The sequence below is a fragment of the Apus apus genome, chromosome 3 (genome assembly GCF_020740795.1).
Source record: "Apus apus isolate bApuApu2 chromosome 3, bApuApu2.pri.cur, whole genome shotgun sequence".
Classification (NCBI taxonomy): Eukaryota; Metazoa; Chordata; class Aves; order Apodiformes; family Apodidae; genus Apus; species Apus apus.
The window spans coordinates 88137506-88150750 of record NC_067284.1 but is presented as its reverse complement, the minus strand read 5'-3'; the positions used below and the strand labels follow the sequence as shown (position 1 = coordinate 88150750).

General features: G+C 42.4%; 1 protein-coding gene across 16 annotated transcripts in view; it reads right to left on the bottom strand.

The window, feature by feature from the left end:
• The window catches only part of TRIM67 (tripartite motif containing 67), a 37118-nt gene that overhangs the window by 9957 nt on the left and 13916 nt on the right, over positions 1–13245 (bottom strand). For 2 of the 16 annotated variants that reach the window (XM_051616190.1, XM_051616192.1), the window contains 4 exons: positions 11622–11781; positions 5302–5447; positions 2214–2352; positions 840–1143 (listed from right to left, as the gene is read on the bottom strand). In XM_051616190.1, the coding sequence (XP_051472150.1) occupies positions 840–1143; positions 2214–2352; positions 5302–5447; positions 11622–11781 (749 nt within the window). Of the gene's footprint in view, positions 1–839; positions 1147–1175; positions 1197–1447; positions 1475–2018; positions 2353–5301; positions 5460–11621; positions 11782–13245 lie in introns of all 16 variants that reach the window. The other 14 variants (XM_051616191.1, XM_051616193.1, XM_051616194.1 and 11 more) reach the window with 10 other exon arrangements.

Here is a 13245-nt window from a genome sequence, read left to right as displayed (position 1 = left end):
TCAGTTCTGTTCTGCTGATATTCCAGGGAGCTTCAAGTGAAGCTGACCATGCCTCCCCTACACAGTCCAGCATCACATCAAGGAAGCACAGCCAGCACTAGGCAGAGGTAACTATCATGAGCACTGAAAGCCACGTAACCATGTCAGCACAATGCTGAACCCATGCTGGTACATGTTGTCTCAGTGTGATCCATCCCTGGAGGCAGCTTCAGTTAGGAGATGTCACCCCACCACTCTGCTGCCTCTGAGTGGTGGGAGAAAGAGACTGAGACTTTTCAAAGCTCTTTAGTACAATGGCTCAGGTGGACAGAAGCTGTCACTTAGCCCTCACTGCCAAACAGACCCCTCTGTCCAGATCACATGAGGTGTGACCCTGCAGCATTGCCTGTAATCAGCTTTCAGGATTGGCAATACATATCTGCCTTTTGTACAGGCGATCAACAGTGCTAATTATTGTGCAACCCTGCAGCAAAGATTCCACCCAAGGAAAAAAATTAACCACTTTTCTCCTTGTGCTCCTCCAGCAATGAGAGAGAAATCCTGTATCCCAGTGTGCTGCACTCTGTCTACTGATGCCACGGGTGGGATGTAAAATAGTGGACTTAAATCACAGCAGGGGGATTTAGGCCAGATCTCAGGAAAAATCTGCTAACAGTGAGGATAACAAACACCAACACAGATTGCTAAGATGCAGTCGCTGTCACTAAAGTTTTTTAAGAGGCAATAAAATAACTACATTTAGCAACGAGATGGACTAGATGGCTAGCTTGCTGAGAGCCTTTCTTCTCATGCAAGGCAAAGAAAAATAATCAGTAGTGAGAAAAGCAGGAGGTGCTTACCTATTGGTGTGAGAATTGCAGTGCATGAACCAGCTGCGGTTGTTGTCAACATACATGGCCCATGCCTTGTCATCCTTGCCGAGCATCATGTCCTTGACAACATTAATCCTGGCAATGCCAAAGGCTGGATCGGGGTGGTTGTCATACCGGTCCACGTGCAGTTCCCAGTAGTGCACACCCTTGGAGAAGGCTGCTGTGCCAAGAACAACCCGGTCATCGTAGCTGTTGCACGTGGCGGTCTGGTTGTCATTCGACAGCACTATGTCTCTGTGAGCTGAGGAAGGGTCAAAGGTGAACCAGGCCACTGTGGAAGGGGAAAAGGAACAGCAGGATTACGGCACAACAGGCTGCGTTCAACTGTCACCTGCTCTACTTCAATTAGCAGATTGAGATTCTGTCTTTCTAAAGACCCTGCAGCAATTTCAGGTAATAAAGACAATATTTCCTCGTTATCGCAGGCAGCTACACAAGACTGCTTTGCGCTGGTGCCCTGCTGTTCTTCATATCAGAGGTGCCTTCTATCATCTGTGCTTGTTCCTCTTAATGAAAGCCGCTAAGGGCAGTGACTTTCTGTCCTCACACAGTAAAAAGAAAGTCACTGAGGAGACAAAGACTGCTCCATGATACGGAAACTGCTCACACAGGTGAATTGGTTCAGGGTGGCTTTTAATGGAAATGGAGTTCCACTGTGTCCGTGCTGGTTGGGACTGACTTCATTACTTTATCCAAGGGGGAGAAAAGTTAAAAAAAATCAAACCAAACCAACAAAAAAAACAAAACACCATAAAAAGCTCTTAAAGTATAAATATTTTATACCAGCCCATTTTGGTAACACAGCATAAAAGTAGAAGTGATAATAGCATTCACTTCCTGATTCATCACAATGTCATTAATGAAGATGAACTTATTCTAATGCCCATATGGATGTCAACTACAATTACAGAGGAACAAATATGAATTCTCATCACTGCATTATCAAACCTTGCTGTGAAATTGAAGGACCAGTGAAGAAAAAGACAAATTCCAAAGAGATATGGAGAAGTGGAGACAGAGTGGCACAAAAACATCCCGTGTTGCATAACTGCTTCTGTATGCTAAAGCAAACAAGAATCTCAGTTAGACCTCAGACTTCTACAGCCAAATAAAATTGCATTATTTCAAACCTGAAGCATTACTGACAATGGAAAATCCACAAAAGTGCTAGGAGGAGAGCTCCCTCCCTGTGCATGCTCAGTGTCTGGCCTCTCTGCTCAGATGATCCAAAATCTGCGTGCCAGTAAGTGCCAAAGATATTAGTTGGTATAAAGGGATGCAAGTGTCCTGCCACTGAGACCTGCAATTTTTCACTTAGAAACTGGCAAAAACTCAACTCACCATCTGATGTCTGTAAAATGACTGTCTTGCTGTAAGGGCCAACTCCCGATGAGTTGAAAGCTTTGACTCTTGCATTATAGGTACTGTTGAAATGAAGACCATCAATGGTGCAGAGAGTCTCCTTGCCAACATATACTTCCTAAACATTCAAAGAAAAAAAGGCAGAAAAAGGGACGCAGTTTAACTGTTTCTCTTCGCATTGGGATCACTTGTTAAGACTTCTAAATATAAGCCACAAGTGAACAGCTTTTCATTGTTTCCCAGAATGTAGAAGTTACACTGTTATAACATGGAAAGCCACAGCAGTGGAGACATCAAGGATGGTTAGCAGTGGAGACACTAAGGTGAAGATGAAACTGGAAGGGTACAGCAATAAAGGGTAACACAGAAAGATCTTAATTTTTATCCTTTTTTCCTAAACATCTACTCAAAAACACTATTTTGTACAGTAGTCCCAATGTTTGACCCACTGTGACCATTCTTTTATTTATGTAGGACCAGAAAAGGTGGGCATAGAAGAATAAAAAAAACAAGCAAGCACGGTTTTATTCTGTTGGAAAGACTGTATCATGGCAGCGTTAAAAGATAATTTTGAAAACTGCAAAGAAAGAGCCAGAAGTAACTGATCTCCTCAAGATTAGGATCACATGCATCACATGATGAAACAGCAACTAGACAGCAGAGACATCTTAAAAGTCTGCAAAGATTTATTAAACAGCAAGCACTTGTCCAATGTGAAGTATTTCAGGAGGAGGAGCACCTAAGCAGACTAATTAAGAAGATCAGTCAGATTACACAGTCTATGATGAACTGAAAGAAGCCTACAGACCTCATGTTTGTTGGAAAACTGAAGAGAAAATGACAGAAAAGGAAAAAATCCTGTCTTGGCAGAGGGTTGAAAGCCACAATTCCTTTCCACCTCTGATTTCTCTGATTCTGTGGAATCCATAAGTTTATAGTAACAAAGACCCTAACGAGCTTAAGGCCACTCAGGCACAGTTCTGTTAAGACACTTACATATATGCATAAGTGTAGTCCTGTTGATTAAGGCTCTTTGACAGGAATCTGAAGTGAATTAAGTATGTGATGAATAAGAAAAGTATTACTGAAGTTTACAGCAGCCAAGAGTTTGTCCACTTTGCTACCATGGCAGCTGCTACAAACAAAAAAAAATCTCTTGGGTCCTGAATTAGCTAATGATCTTTCATGGAGAGAAAAGAGTTTTAAAAGAATAGCTTAATTTATCTCCATGTTATATACTGTCTGTGCAAAATGTTGTATTTGTAGGATAACTCTCACATTTTGCTAAACCATTTCATATTTTTACCACTGTTCACTGCTTGTGTTTATTCAGATTGATGCTCTCTGCTACAATGGGTGACAAAACCTATTATTTAAATCCAACCAGTGAATACTGATGAAGTGCAGTCAGTGTCACTGCTTTCAGATATATAAACCTTCATTAGAAGGGTCAGCAAACTCTTACTGAAATGGCATTGCTGAGAAGCCAGCAGTTTACCTTTCAATGAATAAAACAGAGGGTGTTTCTACCACAGCAAGCAAAGTGTTCTGAGAAGTTGTCATGCTAGATTTTTAAGGACTGAGATGGTTTCATATCTTTTTCAATCCAAAATCTTGACGTGACAGTGCTGGCAGTCCTCAAACCTTTGCCAGTTACAAAACTCCCTACACAAACAGGCTTGGAGATGCACCTGCCGGAAACCTTGTATATTCACAAGTATTTGTTTAGGTATGAATACCACTTGAAAAGGTTTATGCAAGTCACTGGTATTCCTAAGACCTTGTTCCTAACTTTTCGTTCATCATGCGATGATAACACTCGTACCTACAAATATTAACTCCCAGTAGTCATTCACAAATGTACCTCTTCACACTTTCAGCAGTTGAGACCAGCCTCTTCAAACATATGAAATGATACTTGGACCAACGAACTGAGGAGACCTCCAAGAAGCACAGTGCCCACATCAAAATGTCCTGCCAATATCCTGGTCTCTTCTAACGAGGGATATCCAGATCAGGTGCCTCTGCTGGCTCTGGCTGCAGCAGTTTGGCAGATGGAAGCAGTTCCTCAGGTGGACCCATGCCAGACTATTTTCAGCTTGAGAAACCTTCAAGTTTTCCTTCCAGTGAGAAGCCAGTCTGCAGCTCCTGAAGAAATGCCATCATATGTTTTTGGCAAAATTTCCCATTTGCAAAGACAGCAGCTGTACTCCACAGTGATCTCCAGATGCTTTCCAGGCACTAGTCCCTAGGGAATGCCCAGGGCCAGCCTGGTCTCAGAGCAACAGGAGCATGAAGCCTTCCTGAGGAGGAAGGGCCGCAGCTTCCAGCGGGACACGGCTGGCAGAAAGCTGATTGAATATTTCTGTAGTTGGTTTATCAGGATTTGACAATAAGGGACAGAAGACTATAAATACCCTGCACTTACAGGCAGGAGCAAGCAGTTGCGTCTCACTCTGAGGGTCTGATAGAACAGCACTTAGGATGTCTTCCAATACTTACCAATCCCATTGCAGCATGTCTGTGGAAAACTTCCACTAGTCTGGACTCATCCACCCCCAGAGAAAAGATTTAGAAATCCCGTATTTTTATACAGGATCCCATTTTTACTCAGAAAACCAGAAAAAATTGCATTGCTGCATCAAGAATCTCAGCTGTTGATGTGGGGTGCTATGGACAGATGGGACCAGGGGCTTCAAAGAAATCTCTGGTTTGTGGAATAAACCACTTCCAGCTCCTGTAGGCTAGTATGGGATTTTCTGCTGTTGTGTGCTCCAGGGGGACAACACAGTACATGTAGTAGTGATATGAAGTTCCACATTTCATTTGGGCAAGGCCTTCTTTGTCAGAGCCTGAGAATAACCTCAACCAAACTTCCTTACCCAAGCTGAGGGTCCTGTCAGCATCTGCACCTGGGGCTTTCTACATCCATGTGATGGAAGCAGGGATGTTTAGACAACTCACATCTTCCCTACCCCCTCTTCCCACCCTCAGACAGACACAAATCCATATCCTGAGGAAACTCATATACAAAGAAACATAAATAAATGCTGAATGAAATTCTCACTCGGAATTGGCCACCATCTCCATCATCAAGTTCCAAGATATAACCCTCCACTGGGTTGTGGCTCAAAGGTGGCATCCTCCAGGCCAATGTCACACTGTTGTTTCTGGTGCAACACTTCTCCAGCTGCAGTAATGGGACGGGTGGCACTGTAACAGGAACTGGGTACAGATTAGTGTAACTCTGTCCTACCTCGTTAGTTTGTGCCTTGGGCAGTGTGACACCTGCCCACCTCCCACCCCTCGCAGGGGAGTCAGTATTAATGAGGAAAAGGGCCCATTCCCTTCCTTGAAACATAAGGTAGGAAAAATTATATTAAAAAATATAATTACTCAGTTAGATAAATCATTTGGCTGAAATACATTAACAGAACCATATCTGGATGTGCTTCTGGTGCCTCATGAGGACTAGAGTCTGGGGACTTCATGTCTGTTTCCTTCCCATGGGTCAGTGTCTGGAAGAGTTTTTTTCTCATACTACAGCACTTTGGCCCCACTGTCCCCAAGAGGAGAAAGGGAACAGTAGTGACAGCAGGTATCTCAGGCCACGGGGTGACATGGGAGAGACAGTGCTGCCAGGAAGCTCAGCTCATTAAAGAAGAGTTGGGCTATTAGCTAGCAGACCAGCCATTTCTCCCAGTATGGTGGCAAGACAGAGCCTGAACTCCACCAACAGCAGCAAAACGATTCTTCACAACAGTTTAGGGTTTTTTTCATCTACTCTGCCACACACATCCCCACCCACCTCCCCAGTTTTTCATCAAAACTGCCTTGGATATGTTATCTTTATGGAAGCCACACTTTAAATAAACTGTTGGAGAAAACTGTTCCATTTGCAAATTTCATCTAAATCCCTTGTTTTGGGTAGCAAAAGGAACTTCTGTACCACAGGAAATTGCTTGTTGCCCTCTCCTCTCAGAAATCATGGGTGCAAAGTTATCTACCAACATGCCTTTTTAGTGATTTGCCCAGGAGAAACACCAAGACGCTGTTGACCAGACCAGCATCTTAAAAATAGAAATAAACATCCCAGGAAGCATTCAAGGTCAGACTGGATAGGACTCTGAGCAACCTAATTTAGTTGAAGATGTCCCCACCCACTGAAGGGTGGTGGACTAGATGACCAGTAAAGGCCCCTTCCAATCCAACCCATTCTATGATTCTGCAAAACATTCAGGGAAAGAGGATTCCACACACCGTCTCTGCTAAACACAACTAACTCTCACCATGCACCCTTTGCTGGAAATTATAAAGTGAAAACTGGGTCTTCTGGAGACACCTGACATGTGCCTTATGCACCACTGAAACAGCACAGGCTAAGTGGGATATGAGTGATGCATAGACCCTGCCTGGTCTTCTGCTCAAGGCTGAATTTCACCATTCAGGATAATTTCTGCAGAACTTGACCATGTCTTGCAAAGAGCTGAGTGCTCTGAGTGCTCATCGACTTAGTTCTTAACAATGTCAGTCTGCTCTTCTTTTATCTACTCTCCTTTGAGCCTCTAGTTTATTTTCCTCTCTCTGTCTGAGAGCTAAGCCCTTGAGCTGTTCCTTTTGTCCTATTTTACCTCTCCAGATAAAAGAGGACTGTTCACGTGCTGTGTACCAAGCAGTCTGTGGGAAAATTGATGCTATTGTGCAATGGGGCTAAGGCTTCACCCCCACTTTGGAAGTGACACAAAAGTCAACATCATACTCGTGATAAACAGTGCAGAAACTACCGTGGCGTTCTGCTAGCACCACCCATCATCACAGTGAATGCAGATGGTTGGTAGCCCAGCAGAATGACTGTGGTCTGAAACAAAAGAGCTTTATAAATTAGCTCTTGAACATTTTTATATGAAAAGACAAAAAAAAAAAACCCAAAACCTCTTCCTATTCCTTGATATTTAAGGATGATTCAAAGGGTGTCATAAATAAAAACCCGCTTGTTTTTTCACATGGGAAGTTCAGACTTTTCTCCAGGAGACACGGTGTCTGGAGAAATAACAGAAATGTGACATTACAAGAGTCAAAAACCTGAAAACAAGAAATTCAGAAGTAATAGGGGTTTTTTAAGTGAACCATTTTAAGCTAGGGTTTTCTGTTTGTTAGCCTGTGTATTTCCAGCGAGATGAGCCTGGAGAAGACAGGGCCGTCCACACTCCTGCCATTTTAGCTAAATGTTTAACCCTCTCAGGAGACATTCCCTGGGTCCTCCCCAATTCTGAGACTCCCCCTGGCCAAACTGGATGAAAACCTAATTCCTGACATTTAAAGAGTGCAAAACAGACAACACCCTCTCATCTCTCAATAAAGCACTAACCCCTCCAACCCCCTGCAAAAATCTCCTAGGAACACTGACGGGAGGCTTTGAGGGACTGTCCCCATAATGCAGTAGCTGAAGGAGGGGTAAGAAGCTCCCACCAAGCATCTGGACAGCTTTACTGGATGATGCTCACTGCACCTGCACTCCTGCGTCCTCCCCTGGACGTGGATGGGCAGAGATTTGCCTTGATCTCACATTCCCTCTGGGAGGAGAAAAGGTGAACACTTGTGGCAAAAGTCGTAAGTAAGTGCAAAAGGAGTTGAATAATTGGGACACTGGGATGTACTTCATAGTGAAGAGCAGTAGGACAGAACTAAGAAAAGAAAAATATAGGCTAAGTGTCAAGAAAAAAAAGAGTCTCTGAGATTAAATTACTGTCCCACTTCTTGTTCAAATTGAAGTCCTCTGGAGAGTTTTTGAAGGAAAAGATTAAAAATAAAAAAGGGAGAAATGACACTGCACTAGTAAGACCTATTAATGAGTTTGAATGATGTCCTGCTATTTCAAAAGTGCTTCATGCAAGTCACACTTAGCTAAGATATATAATACTTATGTCTCATGGCAACTCAGCAGTTTCAAAAGCACATTTTTCAATGTGTCTCACAGCTGATGTCTCAGAGTAGAATAGAGCTGCTCTAAGATGTTGTCTGTCATCTGTCCTCTTGACAAGCAAGTTGTGCAACAATGCCCTCCACCTTCCCGGATTAATTTTTAAAGGACTAAACACAGTGAAAGAAAGGGACCTTCAGAAACATGACAACTTTGATGTCCTCCAAAACTGCACTGTGGCCCTGTAAAATAAACAGTCACCACAGCAGCAACTGCCCTAGAACCAATGTTACGGAGAGAGAAGGAAAGACCACAGGCAAAGACCTGGGTCCATGACACACAGCAGACAGAACCAGGAATAAAGTCTAGGATAAAACAGTTGCTCTTTCATTATCAGAGCTGTGCAGCTTATGGCTGGAGAGAAGATCTGAGGCAGGAAACTGGTTTGCAGAAGAGGGAGGGAGTTGCTCCTGAAAGGAGAAAGGGCATATAAGTGAGTATGCAGAGGTGGTACAGAAAAGTAGAGAGTAGCCATATTTTTTCCTATTTTATACCTAGTCTGCATTTCACAACAAACCAAGATTTCATGACAGTTCCAGCTATTTGAACAAAACAAACCTGGAGCACATACTTGCCTGTGCCCATAGCTCAAACTGAGGAAATGTGATGTACACATGGAGCCAGTTCTCAAAGAGGACAGGAATTCTGTGCCAGAGCACTCAGAAAAAGCAATACAGAGAAGAAACCACGGACAGAGGAAAGGGATCTGGGAAAGCTCAAAATGCCAGCAATTAATAGAGCTGTGTGTGTCTCAGCAGGTCAGCTAGCCTGGGGAGCATGGGACACTTGCTAAAGGGCTATCAGTGAGACCCTCTGGCCAACATAACTGCTTAAGCATTACTTGTACATCTATCACATTTCGGCACATTTAATTTGTCACCAAATTGATTTTTCTCTCTGTAAAAAGCAGAATCACCCTCTGATCTTTATTGAGATGAGCTTTAGATATAGAGAGCCCACCAGTAAGGCACATGTACAAGTCACCAAAGCAAATGTAATGTGATTTGTTCCCATTTTCATTCTTCTTTGTCTACCACAGTGAATCAATGTTTGCTTACAAGCGTGCTTTCACTCTAAATGACCCATGCAAGCTCACTGAGGTTGAATGAGGCCAGAGTTTGGAAAAAAAAATAAAATTCAGTCATGCACTAAGCATTGATGACAATAGTACAGACTTTACATTGCAAAGCTTTTACAACAACACAACTTGCAGTTGGAAAAGCCATGCTGGTCCTGTTCTCCTAGATTTCCCCAAAACTCCCTTTACAAACCATCTCCAATGTCTTTAATGCATTTGCTCTTGTCAGATCAAGCAGTACAGTGGCTTAATAACACTTGCCTCAACAACGTTTGGTAAAGACTGATGACTTCTTGGTGTGCTGGGATAGGTAGGATTGGAGAAAGAGGAGCAGATGTGAAGAAACACATTGAAATATACAAGTCCTGACAGTGATAAATAGCAAAACATAGTCCTGCAACACCAGCTTCTCCCCAGCAAAGTGGTGTTCCCAGTAAGTCCAGGTGCTCACTACTGAAAAGCTGAGTTGCTTACTCTGTGGTACCTGCATTTCTAGATGCAAGACTGGTATGCAAGAGAAGATAATGCAGAGCTGGTTGAGGTCATAGAGGTAAAATTAAAAAAAAAAAAAAAAAAAGTACATGGTTATGCCAGTTGTGCTAACCAAGCTGATGGGATGTGCAATGGATAGTCCCTGGCCAAGGCCAAGACAGCTCACGGAAAAGTCTTTCCTCAGGGCTATCTGTAAGGTGCTTCTGGGCAGCAAAGCCCAAGAGTGTTTGTAAACTTTGCGCAGGTTGGGGCAGAAAAAGTCCTGTCTTCTTCTCTGCTTCTCAGACTGTGACTAGCTCAGAATCAGATCTCCCCTGTCACTGTAGGATAAATGAGAGCACAGCAAACAGCCCAATCTTTCATAAAGCTCCAGTGAATCTGGCTCAGTCAAAGTCTCATAAATCTTCAAGCTTAAAGCCAGATGAATGTCCAAAAGCCAAATATCTAAGCTGCTTTCACCTTAAGTGACCTGTGGTTAATTAGCAATCCAAGTGGATAGTTTAACTAAATGCTTTATATGTTTGGGAAAGAAAGTGGTGGAAGATTAGTATTAAATATATTTCACAATACATATGGCCCACATTAAATATAAATTGATTTTAAAAGACAGGTGCAGACAGTATTCAGAGAAGTTTTATCAGTGATACTCTTTCTCTCTTGACTCCACTTTCCTGGCTGTCAGTATTTCACAGGTGGTTTTTGAGTAAATTTAACACAGCCTATTTATGCCAAGATGCAAACCATTGCTGGTGAGCAGGTTTCAGCCTCTAACTGTTAATTCATTGTTTCTCCACATCTTTATCTGCCAAATTATCCAATCTAATTACTTCATGTTTGGTCTCTTAGGTTCAGAATTAGGCCCAGAGGGAAGAGAGAAATGGAACTGAAATCTTTAGACTTGCTTTGAGTCAAAAAAAGCACATCCGGCATCAAGGCATGATCATCCTTAACTCATTCACTGACTTCTGGCAGCCTCTGCCCTGCAACCATATGTATAATTAAGGCTTGAATCACCATGGAGGGAAGTTAATGGCATCATTCCCAGGGACTACAATGGCCTGCAAGTACAGTGGGTCTATGGATCTACCTAATTCTGATGCAGTTCTCATCCTGCTCCATATAAACCAAGTTCATTACAAGTACATGATGTCAATTCTTTTTTTTTTTTTCTTTTTTCTTTTTTTTTTTTCTCTTTTTTTGCCAATAGCATCTATTGTTCATCAGCTCCCATTTTTAAACACTTTTTAAAACCACTTTTCCCTTTAATGTGTCTCTTGGAATTATTCAGATACTTGGAATCAAGGAAAGGTATAGCCACGGATCTACCACCCCCTTGTGAACCTCTGTCTCATGATTTTTAAGCTGGCCACTGTTCACAGCACAGTCCAGATATAAGTCAAAGGGTTGGGTTTTTTTTCTCCTTGTTCAAGTAAATATGGGAAGGGAGGAATATTTATTTACTACTTCAGCTGTTCCTGACAAGATTGGGGTAACTGGTATTTTGAATTAACCATGTCAAATCCAGGAATGCTGTAAAATGGCATAAAGTTTCATGCAGCTAATGTCTTTTTAACTGTCAGCCCTACAGCCCTACTCTGAAGAATTAATCTCTTCAAGTCTTTAACAGCACTTGATATCTCTGTCTCAGCTCATCCAGCTCACTGCACGTGAGGTAAGGTCCAGGAAAGACCCAGCAACCTAAATTTGCTTGAAAACCTTTTAAAACTATTCAGCAATTTCAACACTTTCCTCTTTCCTCTCTCCATGCCCCCGTCCCTCCCAGCACTGTTTTAACACATGCATGAAAACCAGAAACAAGAAAATCATAAAAGCTCACCCCTACATTTCATCTGAATAAAATCCAGCTGATGAATTGACTGCAGTAGAGGTTCACTATCCAGAGTCAAGTCAAACTCAGCAGACACTTTTGGCTCCAAGGCTCCTTTCACCCACTGCTCCTGAGATACCTGAACACGCTTGATTAAAGCATCTGAAATCTGAAAGAGAATATCAGGCTTATGATGAAATGGCAGATGCACACATTTAAAACAACAGAATGCCTGTGAGATACAGCACAAAGAAAGCAGGAATAGGACAGCACAACAGCTGAGATGGGGTCTGGTTGCTTTGGGGTGAGGTCCATTTATACTTCATCCTTTTGGCTCACCTTTTCAACAAAAAAATCTCATCTTAGAGTAGGAAAGTAAAAATTGCACTTAGAAAGTCCGTTAAGAGTATGTTAGGTATCAGGCTTCTGAATGCCAGATACACTTCTGCACTCTGTTTTCTGATCTGCACAGTCTAGTTTTGTTCTCCTGTTTAAAACGCAGTTGCACAAGGAGAGGCTTAAATGTTAGAGGATCTCTCCATTAGCAGAGATGATTCAGTGGATGAAAGCAGAAAGGAATAAAAAAAGGAAATGGGAAGGGAGATGTATATTTCTCACAGTGAGAGTGCTAAGTTGTCAAATAGATTTCCCAAGAATGTGATGGATTTTCTATCATTACATCAAAATGGAATTTAATTTTTAAAGCTTTGCTCCAGCTCAGCCCACAGTTAGGCCAAAAGTCAGACTGAGATGACTGTAGCAGACTCTTCTGGAAGTGAAATCCTGGCTCTGCAGAAATCAATTAACTCAACTGTCCTTGAGTTCTGTGAAACTGTCATTTGAGTATCTGGAGCCTCTCCCAGTGAGTTTCTCACGAGTTACAGGGAGCAGAATTTTCTTCTAGATAGGTCAGAAAGAGTCAACTCTTTATTGTAGTTGTTCAAATACCTTTCCTCATTACTGCTACTGGAAGACACTCCTGTCTGAGCTCCTGCACCAACAGTCTGTGCAGTAAGTGGAGGAGCATCTCATAGCCTTCCAACAACCTTGAAGACACCTACTGGGATGCTGGATCCCTTGGCTGTGTTTCAGTGTCCTGCCTGCAGGAGTACTTGATCTAAGTAATGCGGTACCTCAGCGTTTGCTGGTTGCCTTGAAAACATCATTAGATAAAACAAGAGAAGGTAAGAACACAACTTTTACAAAAGGTGACTGCAAAGAATGAAGCCACAAAGTTTACAGGACAAGTAAGCTAAAATTAAGCATGTCTCTATGAGCATGTAGATAACACCTAAAGGCTTAATTTGTCCAGTAGTATCCAACCAACTGCCTGCTAAAATCTGTGTAGCCTTGAGATTGATACACACCACACATTCCTCACTCTTGCTTGAGACAAGACATGATAGTAACAATCAATCTCGAATGCTAATACTTGTAAATTGGTGAATTCTTATCCTGGTTTTTAGGGATGCTGTGACAGCCCACTCACACTCAGGCATTCATGTGTGCAGAGTACCCTGTTCAGCTGACAGACACGTGCAGGTCATTTTGTTTGATGTGCCTTTCTTCTTAGGCAATGAGTAAGGCCACAAAACTAATAGGGCAAAATAAAATAATCACAGAATCATAGAAT